This window comes from Rutilus rutilus, assembly GCF_951802725.1.
Source record: "Rutilus rutilus genome assembly, chromosome: 9".
NCBI classification, from domain to species: Eukaryota; Metazoa; Chordata; class Actinopteri; order Cypriniformes; family Leuciscidae; genus Rutilus; species Rutilus rutilus.
Genome location: NC_140223.1, coordinates 18938792 through 18958413, shown reverse-complemented (window position 1 = coordinate 18958413; position 19622 = coordinate 18938792). Strand labels below are relative to the sequence as shown.

The window sequence follows — 19622 nt, the reverse complement described above, 5'->3', positions numbered from 1 at the left end:
CAGTATTCTAAAGTGGAAAACATGATAACTACCTAATATTGACTGAAGTCATTGTAAGCTTTTGAGATTTGTGTAAGATTTTGAATAGTAATTCCTTCCAATGGATTTGGTAACACTTTAGTCATTACTAGTGTGTTCCCATGATCTTCACTTTAGAGTACTGATCCAAATAATTAGTAGTTCCTTTAGAAAGATGTAGTAACACTTGAGTCATTACTATCAAAAACCTTACAAAAGCCTTAAAACTTACAATGACTTCAGTAGATATTAGGTATTTATCATGTTTTTCACTTTAGAATACTGATCCAAATTATTAGTAGTTCCTTTAGAAGGATGTAGTAACACTTGATTAATTACTAATGAGTTACCATTACCTTATTATATATTATGCATTATTAATATTAATTATGAACCTGTATATAGTAGTTCTTAGTAGTCTTCAGTGAGGTATGAAAAATAGTAGTTACTGATTAGCTAATAGTGAACTACCACATTCGACTGAACGCTATGACTTACTAATTCGTTAATCAAAGTTTCTTGTTAGTTAATAGTAGTTACTACAATGTTAATAGTGCGTTACTCATTTGTTCCTGTGTAGTTATTCATTAATGAAGGAATATTCTAAAGTGTTACCGATTCCTGTTCTTGACTTACAAGAAGCGAAATTACTTAGACTGTTTACATTATCTGTTTTTACAACAACCATCACTTGATGTCAGATAAAATAAGTTCTGTGAGAAGGGAAAGTGACAGCATGCTGTGAACAAACATTTATCAGTAATAATGAGAGAAGTCAAAAGCCACACTCCAGACCCTCACAGCAGATTTGTCTTTTCTTTCTAAGCCAGATGGGAAACTCCATCATTGCATAACATGAGTGAAAGAACATCTTGAGCAGTCGTGATAATGAAACGACTACAGGTTCATCTTGTACCTTCCTTCTATCTTCAGGCCGAACTGTCAGTCTCAAAGCAGCTGTTTGTACAGAAATACAGATAATACAAACTGAACGATATAGACCTCTCACATATTACAAACATGCAAGTTTGCAATCTAGGCAGTGCAAACACACTGGGGGAAATTAATATGTTCTGTATGTGTCTGCATACAGAACAAGTAAATTAAATTGTAAAAGGGTGAATCTCACGAAACCTGTGAAGAACGTCATATTCCACCCCAAAATAAAAAAGAAGAAATAGGTTATATTTTGCTTAAAGAAACATATGAAATATATTTTAAAGCCATTAAGCTTGCATTGTGACATGTTCATGACAATTCAGTACACCCCCCATTCCCCATTAATAATAATAATATTTTATTTATATATAATTTTTAATGCTAATATATAAAACTGTATTACTGTATTTACTAACTGTATTAACTGTAATTGTATTCATATAAATGTAATTGTCATTTTTACCCTAATGAAGTAAAATAAAGTAATTATAGTAGGTATTATGAAAATAGTGATATAATGCAAAAGAATCTTAATGGTCCATGACATATCGTTCACAGACACCCACTAACTCTGGTTTCACCTACATTTGAAATCATCCCTTCAAACATCCTGAAGAAGCATAGATCTTCTTGCCAAACTCCAAACTCCTTCCTGTTTTGCACTCATTGACTCTGTCTCTCTCTCTCTCACACACACACACACACACACACACACACACACACACACACACACACACACACACACACACACACACACACACACACACACACACACACACACACACACAATGACTCCTCCTCCCTTTAGACCATTAGAGATAGACATACCATTTTTTTTAAATACAATAACAGGAGCACAGTGACCTTTCCCCATACACAGAGGACAGAGAGTATCTGACCCCCCATTTCATCATCCCAAATCAGCTAAACAACCTCCGCAGCGCTAACCAAACCATGACCTGCATCACACAGAGACAAGACAAATAACAGCTCCTGAAAACAAATAAAATGTCAGCATTATAAATATTCATCGAGGTGTATTATAGCTGATGTAAAAGTTTAAACTTTCATTACACAAGCCCTCATCTATGACCTAAGCAGTCATTTATAAGATGTGACTATGAATATTTATGCTCGTTGCTCACTTTGGAAGGCGAGTTGCCACTGATTATGAATTATGAAGACATTAAGGAGTGATGCTTAGTCAGTTGAGTACGCACAGTAAACTTGTTTCAAGCTGCATTATTCATTACCTGTGTGATAGTAATATATTCCTCTGACTGCTACTTTAGAAGAAAATCCAAATATAAAATCACAGCCCCTGCACTAGACAGTTAAGAATCGGGGGTTTGTGACAACATTATCCATTAATATATGCATTCACAATATATATATATACAGTATATATGTATACAATCAGATTCTCCTCAACCGCATCCAGAATCCAATCGACAAGCTGCTCAAAAACAAACAGGCAGGCTTCAGGATCGGGTGCAGCTGCGTACAGCAGATCCACATCCTGCGAAGAGTCATCGAAGGAGCAAGAGCACAACTACAACCCTTGTACATCACGTTCGTCGATTTCAAGAAGCCATTTGGCTCGATAGACAGACCTATGATGTTCGCAATCCTGCAACACTACAGCATCCCACAAAAGATCGTTGATGCTATCCGAGTCTTGAATAACGGTTCGGCGGGCCAGGTGTACTTGGAGGGCCAGCTCTCAGAGCCATTCGCTGTCACAACTGGAGTATTACAAGGCGACGTTCTAGCTCCGTTCCTATTCATCATCTATTCATTCATATACGTCTCCAGGCTATCTGCTGGAAGCTTCGGATACCTTACACATAAAGGTCCTCCGCCCAGGAGTATTACGAGACCGCAACGCAGTACAGCAATAACCAAAGAAACTAGATCCGAACACAAGCTTAACGATTTAGCATTTGCCAACGATATTTTACTCCTGGAAAATTATCTCACCAGGGCACAACAACAGCTCACCCAACTACAACAAAAAGCTGGCACAGTCGGACTAGAATTAAACGAGGAGAAGACTGTCCAAGTGCATATGAATGCTGCCAGTGACAATGAACAACATCTACTAATCAACGGAAAGGACGTTGAAATCGTCTACGAATTCAAGTATCTTGGATCCTACATCACATCGATGGAGAAAGACGTAAAAAATCGTACCTCTCTTGCATGGGTGGCCTTTACCAAGTTAAAGAAGCTGCTCACCACTCCACCACCCAAGCCAATGATAGAATTCAGGACTCGGCTCTTTAATGCAACTTGCCAATCTGTGTTGCTTTATGGCTGCAAAACATGGGTTCTAACGCAAGCTCTAGAGGAAGAACTGGATGTGTTTGCGAGAAAGTGCTACCGAACCATGCTGGGAATTAGACAAGCAGACTCCTATATGACAAACGAGGAACTCTACAGACTGACCAAACAACGTCCAGTCAGCGTGACCATTCGCAAGCTACATAGTTCGTGAGCCACTGTCTTCGCATGGAAGAGAACGAACCAGCCCACATCTACGCCATCTATCACTCAGAAGTCAGTGACAAGAACAAGCGAGGAGCCCCTCGCCTAACCTTCAGACACAAAATCCAGAGGTATATCGACGAGTACAACAAAAGCCAAAAGCCCGGAATCAGATAGCTCTCCCAGCAGCGAAGAGCAGTCACTCACCCATGTCGAAAGGGAAGAGGAAACAAAAGTGATCATCAGCATCGCCAAGAATAAAGAATTGTGTATTGTCGGACTCCATACCAGGGGACCTGACCAATGATGATGATGATGAATCTATACATTAAAGTATATACATATGACAACTGGAATTAAGATTTGCAGTTTGCAGTTTCAAGTAACTGATGATAAATATTCCACTTCATCCAGCTTTCTTTTTGTTCTCTGTGTTCAAAAGTTTCCCTTTACTGTCTGATGGAGTGAGAAACTGCCCCAAACAATTCAGTCTGCGTCAAGGCGACAATTAATCAATATAAATTCTCTGTTAATCCACGTTATTTAATTCTTCCCTTAGTAATTTACTTTGTCTGTTCGCATCCCCTTTCATGTTTGCCGACGGCAGAACAAATGCTTGTAGGAAAGTTTGACTTCAGAACAGTGGGATTGCTGAGCACGATGTGTCAATAATCATTTATGTATTTATTAATTAGAGCAGCACATTGTAGTCACAGCATAACACTCACTGTTTGGTCGTTGTGTTCATCCGCTGTGGTTGGGGATCATTTTTAGAGCGTGTTGCTGAACACTCTGGTCATTACAGTAATGATATGAATGATTACTTGATAATATGATCTGGGCTTTGGTATGTTGATGACAAAAGAGAGCCAATGCCAGCACTCACCTCTTTCTCACCGCAGATATTACTGATGATGGAGTTGGATGCCGGGCTGGCAGAGGGGCCCAGGACCGCCACAACCCCCTTGGACATGATCTGGCACACTGTCAATAGGCAAGAGAAAGACCAACTGTCATTTATTACAGACAGAGAGCAGAAGGAAAGCCAGATGCAAGATGCCAAGAGTTCTGCTGCCCCATTTTCATTCATGGATGGAAGTCTATAATACCCAGATAAAGTACAAAGAATCATACCCATTCGTCTCAATGCCAGTTGTCTGGCTAGCGCAGGTGATGTTTAATAGGCACTCATCTACTATTGTATAATGATATAATTGCAATTTATATGTGGCTTGCAAACAGATTTATTCCATTAGAATACACGGCTACTTCGGAACGACCTTCAACAGAGAAATATGTTTTTTGGACCCAGATGGTGCAGTTACTGCATCTACCAGCAGGGGCTAATGGGCCATGCTAATCAGCCAAAACCTGACCCTTTGGTATCAATTCAATCTGTTCTAAAATTACTAGCAAAACTCAAATAATTCCCTTTTAAGGGAGCTTCTTAAAGAGCTCACTATAATCAAAATCTAGCCTATCTGAAGCTTAGCACTCTTATTAATCTGCTCTTTTTCAGTCTCTCACACAAAATTACATTTTATTATTAACTGACCTTTGAGTGAAGTGTGTCCTGAAATTATATTTGCGATTAGGTGCAGGAGGAGGAGTGAGAGATAGATTTGTTTCTGACTCTCCAGCACACGCACAGGGCATCGGTCTGAACTCTAACAGAGTGTCATTTCACATGGGTTTATAATCTCTTCTGTTTTAATTATGATGGTGTGGGTAGTGTATAAGCTAGATATTGGTGCTCTGACCACTTAAGCAGGGCGTGCTTGGGAAAAAGGAAAGAGGAGGGGTCTATACAGAAAACAATGTTATTACAAAGCATCAGCAGACGGAGAGATTTCTTGAACTCAATCCCATTGTAACCAATGCAAATGAAGACACATGTGGAAACCTCTGCTACTCATTCCCCCATAATAAACTGCAAGCACATCTCCGCACTGCCCTCAATGGTGATGAGCTGCATTTTAGGCTCACTACACACTGCTACAGTGAGTGCATTAGTGTTAATTCTGCAGGTCAACTGTTCTCAGTTTGGAAATCAAATGTAGCTGGACAGATGCCCTCATGAATTCATGTCAACCTTGCTGTGTAGTCAGATGCATAGTTATTCCTCTAAATAGGGGTTTCAGTTGTTTGTAATAATGAATTACATACAATTAATCTCATGACTTATTGTCATTAATATGATTACTACATGGCTGTAGACATACACATAATATAAAAAAAATGTTCCAAAAGGGCATTTTGCAGTGATGCCATAGAACAGAGGTTTTCAACTGATTCTGTTCCAGGGACCACCATTCTGACTAACAAGTAATCGGCGGCCCACTATTGTGTGTGTGTGTAGTGTGTGGATTCCTTTGTCAGATAGCACAGTCGGACGTCGAATTGAGGAAATGGCATTTAAAAAAAAAAAAAGAGTTTGTCATGTCATTTTGCTGTGTACTGAACCTATTCACTGCTCCATCAACGTTTCATGCCAAATCGCTATATTTCCTTGTTTAAAATGTACTGCAAGATGCAATTTCTTTCCAAACCGCGATAAGCGCCGAACCTATTTTTAGCCTAAACGCGATATATCCTCTCGACTAATCAGAATTCTCTCTCTCTCTCTCACTCGCTCTCTCACCCTCAAATCACTCGCGCGTATCGCGCCAGACGCTCAATTCGCCTCATTCGCGCCGCAGGACCTCCAGATGCACGTAAACGCGTCTTTACATTGACTTGACATGAAAATCACTTGCGCCAGACGCTCTATTTGCGTTTGGTGTGAATGCCACTTACTCACTCACACAAGGTCATGTCGTGATTTGTTGTATGTAAAGCGGACAATGGTTCTACTTTTTATGGGTTCGACACTTTACTGAATGCCAATGTATTTATTACTGACTGACTTGCCTTTTTTTTTTAAGACAAACTTTTTTTTTATGGAAAAAAAGTTATTTTAATAGTGAAATTACGTAGGCTGGAATGCATGTCACGGACCACATGCAATGCCGCCGCGGACCACCGGTTGAAAACCCCTTCGCATAGAAGAACCTTTCAGTGAACATTTATTAATGTACGATAGGGCCACTATCCCTCAGTTTCAATGATAATCAAATTCCAGCAAACAACTCCAAATAACTTACCTTTGTTACAATTATTTATACATACCGTATACAACATATATTCAACAGTCTGAGATTTTATTTCCACAAATAACATTATCAGCATAAATTTTTGGTGAAAAGTTGAATTGAAAATTAACTTGAGCTTCATGAACTCAACAAGTTAGTATAAAACCTGATGATCATGTTCTCCAGCATGATTTAAGAATGATCCAAAGAGCATCTTGAGCTTCAATGGAAGCAAGAACATCTGACCATCTGTACAAAAAGTCACATGATCAATGTCACAAAGTACAGTATCTTATTTGATTAGTGACCTAGAAAGTCACTATGAAATATTAATAAAATATGAAATATTGGTCATTTTGTTATATAATTTCTTTGTTTTTGTCGTGTTCCCCCCCCCCCCCCCCCCCCCCCCCCCATACATATGATGAAATATCAAATAACAAAGCTTGAGCTTCACTGGTAATTAAACTCCATTAAACAATGTATTTTTTTATTAACTTAGATGTTTTTTTTTTTTTTTAAATGAACTAAAAGCCCCATCTAGATTTGATTGCATAAATGATGCATTAAGAAGCACTTTCTCCATCATTTACTGTTAATCTAGAAGCATTGAGTAAAACGCCATGGATTGTTGTGTCTGACTATTGAACACAGACACCTTGGCAAAAGTCCTGGTTGTTCTGAAAATTATGTATTATGTAACTTAGTTTGTTAACACTGTCATCTTAATCTATTTACAGCCATCTGAGCAACGCACATCTGTTCTATTGTCTTGCATGAACAGATCATAAGGCAAGTAGTTATTAACCCTAGTGTGTACTATGAGTCAGGGGGGTCAGGTGATTCACAGTTATGACTGACTAGAGTTGAATCTTTTGGCATGACCCTCCTGCACGGCTGGTCTGGAAAAGGACAATGAATCCATGTGGATTGAGAAAGCACCATAGATTGTGGTTGGTTTTAGTACGTCTCTGTTCACTTCAGATCACACATATTAGTATGCAGACCACACACAATGTGGGATGTGGGAAGATGCAGGCTTCAGCGATTTCAGATGTGAGTATAGTAGTGCAGGTAGCGGCGGTGTGACATTTCTCCCTTCCTGGGAGTGTCACTGATCCGTTTCTAGTTCAATCTCGCATTCTGCAAGCTATTACAATGCCGAATTAGCAGGTTTGTGCAACCTAAGAGAGAGAGAGACAGCTGTTTATATCTATCATACGCCCATGCAGGGAAACCAGAAGTGGCTCTTCATCCTGTCTCAACAGCTCTGATTGTTTAATTTACAGCTCGTCTTCTCCTGAATTTTGTGCCGTATAGTTTCATTGAAAACAATGAAACTCATTCATGTTTAATATCCCTGTGAGTGAGCAACTCTATTTTGTTCTCCCCAACCACATTTGATTCAGGATTCGGAAGGGAAGCATTATTAAATTTAGGGCCTCAGTGTAAGAAAAGCACACAGAGATTGACTGGCAGCTGTTAAAGTAAAAGCACTACTCGTTTGAAACCCGCTGACTGACGGTTTCAATTTTAAAGGCAGAGTGAAGTTCAAAAGTCTGAGCCGGGATTCAAAATTAAATTTAAACCAGGAAATAAACAGACAGACAGAGTTATGATTTTGTCAAATTTAAAACAAAATGTTTTGTTTTATAATGAATAAAGTATGTTTGAGATTCGGCACAATTTCTAGGTCACTAATCAAATAAGATATTTTTTTACTTTGATCATGTGACTCATTGATCATCTCAAATCATGTTGGATCATATAATCATCAGGTTTTACAAAAACTTGTGGAGTTCATGCAGCTTGCTTGCTGCGGTCATTAAAGCAAAAAGATATTCAAAATGAATATCAATTCTTATTGGAGTTTAACTGTGTAAATAACATATGTCTGACAAAACCGTCTTCTAATGTGTTAATTTGTTTATGGAGTATTTGGTGGCCTTTGAGAGTGACCTCCAGTGTGACTCAGAAAGCATCATAAGTATGACAGATTAATTTAATTGCCATCACATAATGGTCCCTTTAAAACAAAACAAAACAAAAAAATACATCATCTGCTACCAGCCAAGAACATATGGAGAGATGAAACACATGTATATAGGCACTTACAAGACAATTATATAAGATATAAAAAAGAAAACAATACATCAGAGATGTGCTCAAGTAAATACAAAGCAAAGTTTTTCTCTTTTAGCAAGTATTCAGTGCATGTTTTTTGTAGGAGGAATGCCCTCCAGTTGCGAGGACACAATTATTTCACAATTTGCCTCTACCTGTGAATCATTATAATACCTGCAACCTCTGAATAAAACCCCGCGGTTAAGGGATCATTATTCACGTTGTGAAGCTAAAGGACAGCTGTGAAAGTTAAAGCCAAAGAGCATCGAAAAAAAATTCAAACTAAAGTAAAACAAATGCATGGAATAAGAAAAGGCTGCATCACAGTTCCTAGTATACTTATATTATATTATGCACCTGAATTCAATTGGTTAAAGGGATAGTTCACCCAAAATTGAAAATTCTGTCATAATTTGCTCACCCTCATGAGGATTCAAAACTGAGGGACTTTCTTTCTTCAATGGAACACAAAAGAAGATATTTTGATTCCACTGGATTCCATTGACTTTACACAGAGGAAAGAAAGTCAAACAGGTTTGAAATGACATGAGGGTGAGTAAGTGATGACAGAATTTAAATTTTTGGGTGAACTATCCCTTTAAACTAGATCATGAATGATTCAATTGTCTCCACGATCTGCTTTGGAAGAGAATTTGTAGTATTGTGCTATAAAATACGCTTTGTCCAACATATGCTACAACGTGACACACATTCATATCACATGTTTAGCAACGCAGGAGTGTGTAGGGTAGGTTTAAAGTTTTTATTCACACGCTTTTCTGAGCATGTACACCCGAAGCACACACACACTAAAAGCCTGTCACACAGCATGCAAGTACTGAAGTTCTCTTTCGCGTCTTATTGCGGTTTACATAAACAGTAATTTATATCTTAAGTGAATGTAAATAGTTCAGATGCGTGTCAGTATATTATCACAAAAAAAGGTTTTCAGGCAAGATCACAATCTTTTAAGGATTTTAAGACTATTTTGCAAGTCACTGAGCAATACAGCAAAACTATTTCCCCTATTTTAAAAATTACAACTACAAGGTTATAAAATAAAAACTAAAAACAATGACAGACCATTTAGGCCAAAGGTAGGCCAATCTTATTTCACTTACTTTATTTTTATTATTTTATTTTTTGTTATAAAAAATAAGAACAAAAATGCAAATGACAAAAATACAATATAAAGTACAATTAAAATAAACAGTGCTTTAATTTTTCAGCTACAGTAGGTGTATTTAATAGTAGCATTCAAGAAATTTAATAGATGTAAAAATAAAACACATAGACCTCACTTGTATGAATTAAATATACACTTGTATGAATCTTATTAAAGCTACTAAAGTTATTCAGTCAATTCAGTCATTAATGACACAGACAGCAGCAGGTTTATTAGGCAGCTGTCACTTTAAGACCGAATAAGTAGATTTAATGTACTGACACACATGCATATCATAATATATTTTTGCCATATCGCCCACCCCTATTTCCCACTATTCATACTTTATTGATTGGCTGCAAGGTTGTGAGATTTGACACTGTACACTTGTAAACCTGGGTTAATGTTCTTATTTGCAAATTTATGTTAACAGCATTGATCGGACAAATACAGCATGCAACTTGTTTTATAACTGCCTGTTCATCTATAGAAATGCAAGGGTGCAAACATTTATGTTTATGTCTCAAAAAAGCACCATTTAATATATTATTTAATTGAATATATACTGTAATATAAATATATATTATATATTAGAATATATATAAAAACAAATTAAATACAACTATTCAATAAAATATATTCAAATATAATACATTTCTTTAGATGTAATGTATGAAAATTACACTGAATGTAAAACTACTGAGTGCACCTCTGAAATGTTATAACATATATGAAAACTCACTAGTTTCTCCTGTCTCGTATTCACTGTCTCGGAGCAGCTCAAAGATGTCCACCTCCAGTTTGCCTGTGGTGGAGCGGTTGCTGGAACGGTTGATGCTTTCTTTCGCCAGAGTGATGGCCAATCGCTCCCCACGGCTACACTCCATTGGGTCATCAAGAATGGCAGCTGGGAAATAGTTCAAGGAGACAGAGAAAGACCCAGAAAGTGAGAAAAGCAGATATTCTGACAATCAGAATTGTGACAAAAGAGATTAAGAAATCCTCAAGAAGCAACAGAAATCATTCAACACAATGAGGAATCATGGGAATGTAGAAACAAGAGTGTCTGAGTCATCTTGTGTGCATATTAAAAGTGCATTCTTTGCTTCGCTTACAGTAGACGAGATTAATGCTGTTCTTTGACAGGTTTGTTATGAGACCGACACAAGTGCTCCATATAGCTGTTTTGCTTGCGTAGCATATAGAATGACTCTATCAGAATGTTGCAAAGTAGAGAGACAATATCCTATGAATTCACTATGTTTATAGTCACTAGGGCTATTATTGTAAGTACGCCCACTTTCGCGAAGACATACCATGTTCAATCTGCTTTGAATTTGACTAGTCCATGGTGAGTTGACTTAAAATTTAGCAACAATATATGCCACAGACAGAATCTGACGCTCAGATATTAAAATCTACAGTATGTAAAGCAAATACCATTTACATTTTTTAGCACCGTAATATTTGACGCGAGTAAAGCCTAATGATGTCTGACACCGGTTCAATAATAGAAGTCCTGCTTTTTATACAAAACTGCAGAAAGAAAGCTTTATGCAAGCCCCTAACATCACATCAACACAACTATAGGAGAGCGTCTGTCCCTTTTGATGAATGTCAACCTATTTTGAAACTATCCTTGTGATATTTCTGTTACCTGTCAGGCTGGCATATTGAAATGGTTTATTTTGCCTCCATTCTGTAAGCCAACACATAATTAGCTCTTCAGTGACTCTGATTTTGTGACATGACTGAACTGTGCAAGATTTTTTTAATGCCAGTTGTCAAACCCTGACAAGAACAGTATGCTAGAAGAGATCACGCTAAATATTCCAGTGGAAGTAAGCACAAACCTCTTATTCTTTGACTGTACAATCATAAAGAAAACAAAAACAAATTTCATAATGCATAAATGAAACATCTGTGATTCAGAATGCTTTAATGATTTAATTCAAACAAGACCGAATCAGCCGTGAGAGTCTTCCTATTAAAAAAGGGCATTATAAATAACAATCCACTTAAGACTGCCATAAATATCAAGATGTTTATTTAGAGATGGTAAATGGAGATCCGCGGTATGTTGTAAATGAGATTAAACGTATTTGCTTGCGGCAGAGCAGTGATGGCAGTTAAGACACACACTGCAATTTTAATGTGCTTTTGGGTAAAAAGCAATTAAATTACTATATACAGGGGTCCAATTTAAGCTAATGCATTCTGCGAGGAGAAAACATAGATTTTTGTCTTTCCCACAAACTCACAGGGGCTATTTAAAAAAATAAAAATAAAAAAGTATTTATCAATTAATACACTGTTACCTTAGGGGCAAAGCCACATTCATTACAGACGTTTTCCCATCCGTAATACCTGTCATGGTGAATGTCCACGGGAAATGCATAACTACAGCATACATTCATTTGCATTCAAATATTCATCCTCCACAAAAATGATTGCAAGAAAGATGGTAATTTCAGTACTGGCTGCCCAAACAGAAGACTGTCCATCTCCAACACTAAGCTAAATCATCTTCCCACACCGCCTCTTCTCTGTCGCAGCCAATAGCAAAAAGGCTGTTTACCACAGCACAAGTGGAGAAAGCTCAAACTGGCCAATTCTCCCAGCATTTACCCCTAAATCTCACAACAAAGAGCGCCAAATGGAAACACTGGCCCGCACTGAGCCCTGAGGTTCTGTTCTTGTCCCCAATCCGCGGTCACAAATGTAGATGTCAAAGCAAGAAACTGGAATTGCCAGAGCTAAATGGAATCCTAGCGCAGGGTAAAAATATCAGAGAGGGAGATCTGTTGCGGGGCAATGACATTTTAAAGGCACTGCGGTATGAGACTCAGAGTGTGGAGGTCCGCTGCAGCCGAGGTTCTATTCAATCTTCCAGTCTTGGCTCAGCTGCTGACCCTTTTAGAGGAATCGATGGTGAGCAGCAGCGCGTGCCGGGGCATGAAACGCATTGTGTAATGTACATGGATACCAGGGGCTGATGGTTATGGTATGACCAGCACTGTCCTTGCCTTAGCGCATCTTGATACTATCCAGAAACGCATGTGCAGCAATGTGTGTTTAAATTCAATTGTATGTGTAAATGTATATCTTTATATATTAATCTTTTTGGAGGTAAGTAAAGACAGACAGATAATTAAACAACAAACTGGGGAATCTGACAAGTTGCAGGTCAGACTCAAACCTGTTTTTCCTATATGAGCACCACAACTCTGAAAGAGCAGAAGCTTTTGGGCTTTTTGGCCTTTGACTGATAGGTAAAGGAAGATAGACAGTAAACTGCAATGTAAAAGATTATGAAATTAATTAAGGCGCAGACCAGACTGAAATCTTTAACTCAAAACATGAGCACCTCAGCTAAATGACATATGCTTCTGGACTTTTATTTGAAATTGCAACGTTAAAGATTGGAAAACTGGATATGACTGGTCAATTCAAACCTGTAGCTACAAAAAGCACCCCAGTTCCTAAAAGACTTTTGTGAGTTTTGACCTTTATTTGATAGGTAAATGAAGCAAGACAGAAAATGGAGATTGGACAATTGCATATAGCGCAGGCTGGATTCAAACCTCACATAAACACCACAGCTCTTAAATGCCATTAGCTTTAAGAGTTTTCAGGCCTTTATTTCATAGGTAAATGACGCGAGACCATTTGATTTGACGCAGGTCAGATTAATGTGTACTCTGTCTCTTACAGTTAGATTCTCTTACACTATGTTTCTTCTACCTACCTATTAACCTGTGTAGCTCACAAACCACTACATGTACGTATCCTGCAGGCTATAGAAACACTAAAACAAACCATTAGATGTTACAATACATGGGGGTTTATAGTATGTCCCAAAGGCCCGATTAACACTACATTGCCACCATAATAAAACTACTAAACTCTCAAAATCACCTTGTGCTGCTGCTCTCATGGGACCGTTGGCTAACAGTGGGCTAAACAGACCAGCCATGGAGGATGGAGGAACTCATCACTCAAATGGGTCGTCCACTGTTCAAGTGCCTATTAAATAAGCTCCATCACACACTTAATCAACCAGATTGACTGAATGCAAATAAAATGGACTATTGCATCACCTTTAAGCGCACTAACTGCCATTTAATATGCTTTTCCCTTTAAAACGCTAGATCCAAATGAGGCTTGAAGAGCATCAAAGCAGCAGTCTTGATTGTGACATTTATACAGCTATTATACAAGACTGATTATCATTAAATAAACTGTCAACATTAATGACATTAAAGCACATTCATTAACTTTTACTAAACATAAAAATGCTAGATGTTGTACACAATGTGGATATAGGAGGTATTGCTAGTATATGCTGGATTTTAAGTGTATGGTTTTGTGCAGAGGACTTCCAATCACAACACAACTTTGTGATGCTGTTTGCAAATTTCTGTCAGAAACTATGGTTTGGGGAAACAACAACTCGTTGAACTATGTTGATAACAACGATGGAACTTACAGAAGTTATCAACTTACAGAAGTATTGAAGTGGTACTCTAAATAAGAAACTAAAACAACCAGTAGGTGGTGGTAAATGTCTAAATGATTTGTTCAAATGGCTGATTCATTCAGGAATAGCTCTCTTTATGAATGGGCTAAATCATTGATTCTCAAAATGCAGATTCATTCAGATATAAAACTCAGAGATGCACAATAGTTCTGTTCTGGCTTTACATGTAATATTTTCGTTGGCAAACAGAAAATAGTGTGTCTAAATCATAACACAATTTTAACTTCTTATAATATAAAACAATATCACATTTACACTCGTGCTAGTCGGGAAAAAACAGCACTCGTGAGATACTGTGCTCGTTACTTGTGTGATATTGCTTAACTATAGACCTATTATATGCTATAAATAAGAGACAAAAACTCATACAGGGGCATTTTTACCATGATATATTGAATCTTAGGGGAACTCTATATACTACATAATGCAGTCAATTGTTGCTCTGCTTGATGAACCAATCAACTGTATGAAATGACCTTACAAATCAATTAAATTAACACAGACAGCCCTGGAATCAGATTTGAACTACTCAGATTTGCTCTTCACTTCATCCCACAGAGAGTGAAAGAGGATCTAACTACAGCAAAAGCAAAGACCAGGGAGACAAAGCACTTCAGAGGCCAACATCACGGTTTTATGGATGGATCTGCACTTTCAAATGATGAATAGTGAGTCTTAAAATGCTTTCGAAGGTTGTTTGACTTTATTATTGACTGGCCTTTTACCCTTGTCACTGATGAGAATAAACTAGATATTAGTATTCCACCTCTCCGTTCCTTTACGTGAAAGATCAGCAGGATATTTTTAAATCTGATTTAAATTCAGTTTAATATTAAGCTGGGACAAAAGCGATTTTAATGTTATCAATAATGTTTAATGGTCCGCATTCCTCTCCATCTGGAAAGGCCTGATTGTTTGTATAAAAATAGGCTGATGAAGGCCTCGTTCACATGTTATTCTGTATGGATCTTCTCTGCACTGAGGGTTTTTAAACGGATATATCATCTATTTTTGAATGGGAATGATCTGTCACGTAAATCAACTTTTAATTACGGGTTCTAATTAAATTTTTATTTTCGCCAAAGCAAGTCTCATCTAATTTCAGCAATGACGCTAATTAGCGAAGCTCCTGGGCAAGCCGTTGACGACAGAATCCATCGCTGAAGGGCGTAAGGTCCCAGTAAATCAAAACGCTGATTGTTTTATGGACCTCACAGTCACTTGTCTTTTTGTGTCTGTGGAAAAAAGTCATTTTTACACCTTTTAAGGACTTTGTGTTGTCAAATTGGCAAGCGAATAAGATAAATTACATGTAGCAAATGAGTAATTAAAATGAACTGTTTTCAAACACTACATGATCTAGAGCGAAGAGTGGCCAATAAACTACTGACACTGCAAACAGCACTCAAAAAAGAGCAAGTGTCTCCAACCTTTCATAAAACATGAGTTAAAACGGTTCCGACATTTCCATTACATTTCCATTTCCAATCTTTATTAAAAAAAAAAGTGTGAAATTATTTGCATGTATGTGATTAAATCAAATGCATGTGTTCACATTTTTAATTAAAACAGGCATTAAAAATGTCATGTAAATGTCATGAATGGTAAGATAATCATTGAAGAAATCAGAGACGCTAATGCATGCTAATTTTATTAGCAGAACATGTATCCTAAAAGCACAATTATATATTTTCACACTTTTTGCATAAGTTGACACTTACAGCTTGATAGGGAATAACTCACAACTAAAATATTCTGTGATATTAATTTAGACTTTTTTCATATATTTTCTTCACATATATATCTTCACACTCATATTTCATCTCAAGTATGCACTTTACTGACATTCCTGTTTCTTTGGTAACCAAGTACACTAATAATGGATATAAATCCTTGATAAGTTGTAAAAATGTATATAAATCACTTTCACATAATACTGAAATGTTTAGATTAGCATATTAAATATATCAGTTTTTCCTGATAAAACAAGAATAAGTTCAAATCTGTTTTAATAAAATCAACCCCCGGCACATAAAAGTGCTTGTAGTAAAATAAAATTCCCATTGTTCAATATTTAGGTCTTGATTTAAATGTTCTTTCTTTAAATAATTATTTCACTCAAATGTATAAAAGTGCAGAATCTATTTCAATGTTCACTTAAATGTGGAAAAACTGGGCTGTCGTGTGCAGTCTGCATTATTTAACATTTGCTGGGCCACAGACTCGCAGTTACAGGCATTAGACTTTATACTGACACCCTGGCTCTAACATTTCAGCTGTGAAAGAATCTGCAATTCATGGTTTTAAGTTTTACGTGGCTATTTCTGTAGAGCATTGCATACACTAGAGCTTTTTCAGATAAATGATAAATGAGCAGGAAAAGGGTAAGAAAGTTTCTCTCTCATTGATCATGACCGGGTGATCTATGTGTCTGAGTGTGTTTGTGCTTTCATTGGAATCTGCATTTAGCTGTATGTATGTGTGTGTGTGTGTGTGTGTGTGTGTGTGTGTGTGTGTGTGTGTGTGTGTGTGTGTATGTGTGTGTGTGTCTGTGTGTGTGTGTCTGTGTGTGTGTGTGTTTACTAAGGGAGGCCATTAGAGACAGGGGAATAATGATGGTATTAATGGCACCAATTGCTCATCCAGCCTGCCATTGGAGTGCAGCCCTTGGGATGCGTGTGCAGGGATAATTGTTTACATCTTCAGTTGCCTGTTTTTATCCCTTTATCACTATAGAGGATAAGGAGAGACACACAATGCCCAGGATCTGCCTCTGCTCCATCCCGTGACACTTTGTCCCACCTTTCTACCTGCAACAGGATACAGTGAATTCTGTATTTAAAAAGTCACATATAAGTATGATCAAATTGAATGTAAACAATGGCATGTAGACTTACTTTTTAAAGTAAAACCAATTAAGTTAACATTGCTTTAAAGTCACCATGAAATTAAAATGTACATTTCTTTTTTTTTTATGGAATATTGCAGTATTTATTATAAATGATTTATCTGTGCACATCAGTATTTTTTTTACAATTCATGTGCCTTCGTAATCTTTAATCAAAATAACTTCCCCTCCCACTTGCAGCGACATCTTTTCTCTTCTTTGATGATGCGTTTCCTGACGCGAGGGAGGGACAACCTGTCAACCTGTCCAATAGCAAACCACAACCATCCAATGATCCAATCAATTCCCGATGGACAAAATTAAGTCCTGCCTTACTTTTTTTGTTGTGTTCAAGAAGATAAACAAATACATAACAAATATATTGTTGGATCAGTTTTAACAGGTCGGTGTCTGTTGGCATATGTTGGAGCTTGTTTTCTCCAACTAAACATGTTGAATCAGCGTTTGTCGGGTCGTTGAATGTCTGAGAAGTGACGTACTGTAATCTGGTAACTGTCTGCGTAGGTCGGCGTTCTTCGGTTGCAGTGTGAATCAGCCTTTAGAAAAAAAAAGGTTCAATGGGGTTCTATATAGAACCATGTTTTCTTGACTTTATGCCAAAAAGATTCTATTGTATAAGGAAAAATGTCTTAAATGATTGCATAATACTTTCATGTTTAACAGGTTATTTATTTTCTTTTGTGATTACAAGCTGTTTAAATCATACAATTGAATTAGAATAAAAAATAAATGAAGTTTTATGTAACAAAGTTCGGGAGGAGCACGTTCAGGTAATCAACCAATCAGCACAAGAGGAAGCCGGTATAAATGAAGCCTTTCCTCACCTCTGTCTCATGGCAAGTTTCACAGCATCCCTCCACCACCCCATCACCTCACTCTCGGCTGGTTTCTATCCCAGTAAAAAGGGGGCGTGCTCTGGGTTCGGGCCAAATTCCGAGCTCGGAGCCCTCCCCTGGACAGCATGCCAAATACGCTTAAAATACTACATCTGATTTCATGTACGTGTGAACTCGTGAAACAAAATTAATTAAAAAAAAACAATACAATTATCCCATAACCGAACCCCTAAAAGGTTCTATATATGAAGCGCCTGTCAGAACCCATTAAGGTTCTATATAGAACAGAGAGTGCATGATTATTAGAAATAATACATTAGATTAAGTGCTCTTTGAGTTTGACTTTTTTGACCTAGAATTAAAATTTTCTTTTTTATAACTTGTCTAACTTGAATTCCCATTTAAAGGGGTTATTAAAGCTACTAACATTATCCAAAAAAAATTAAAAAATAAAATAAAATTATTCAGAATAGTGGTCAATCAAAAAGGGTTTTTGGCAAGAAGTGGATTTGAGTGTGTTCTAAAGTTAAAAATATTTGCTGATTTTTTTATAAAAAAAAAGATCACCATCTTGCTCCAACCAAAGTGACTTGAACGCACCTGACGCTGTATCTATGACTTCCCAACTCCCAAGGAGGACCTGATAGTGTAAAAAGAGATAGTGACCATATGATAGTACCTATACATATCCTTTACTAACACAATCACTTCTCCAACCTCTTTTTATTAATACTTGTCCTCATTCCCACCTGTGTTTTTCTGAATAACACGACATTTTCTTACTTGGTCATGACATTCCCTCCTGCGATGAAGTGTACAAAACATGTCAGGCAATAGCAGCATGCCCAGACTAACGATGAAGACTTACGCTCTCTCTCATTTTCTGCTCTCTGTCCTTATCTTGCCTACAGTAAACCGAAGGCTAAGCATACAAATCCCTGTTACATTGCACGGAAAGTGCACTCCATATAGAGCATTATCAAAGCGAAGCACCAAATCGTCCCCCCTCATCTTTTTTTTCACATGGCGAGTGTGATGGAGAATTGCAGTGGACTAAATTTGATTGGTTGCACATCCACTAGCGATCAGGTTTTAGTAATAGCCTCTCTGGAGTTTACGCCTGACCTTATGGATTTGTTATTTTGCCTGCACACAGCGGCACCGTAACATCACCAAAAACAAACACACACATACTACATCATTCCCATGAAGACCTTTTTCTAGTGTTTAATGCAGAATCACACCTACCCCCACACTCTCACGGCTCCAGAGACTCCAGCTGATGATTCCAGACCAGTGTAAAACAACAGACAAAATCGGATGCCAACAGAGCAAACAATACCTGACTGTACACTGTGCGAGAAGGGTGTTTATAGTGGAAATGCCGTGCTTACGTTTCATTTCACACATAGATGGGAGAAGGCCAGAGCCACAAAAAAGCGAGGCAATGTGATGCAGGGATGACAGGAAAACT

The 19622-nt window shown here is 37.5% G+C and overlaps 1 protein-coding gene across 1 annotated transcript in view; it reads right to left on the bottom strand.

The window, feature by feature from the left end:
- grik4 (glutamate receptor, ionotropic, kainate 4) overlaps positions 1-19622 on the bottom strand; it is a 426911-nt gene that overhangs the window by 126874 nt on the left and 280415 nt on the right. Inside the window, exons 4-5 of the mRNA XM_084418348.1 lie at positions 10607-10771; positions 4331-4428 (exon numbers count right to left, since the gene is read on the bottom strand). Coding sequence (XP_084274474.1) covers positions 4331-4428; positions 10607-10771 — 263 coding nt within the window. The remainder of the gene's footprint in view (positions 1-4330; positions 4429-10606; positions 10772-19622) is intronic.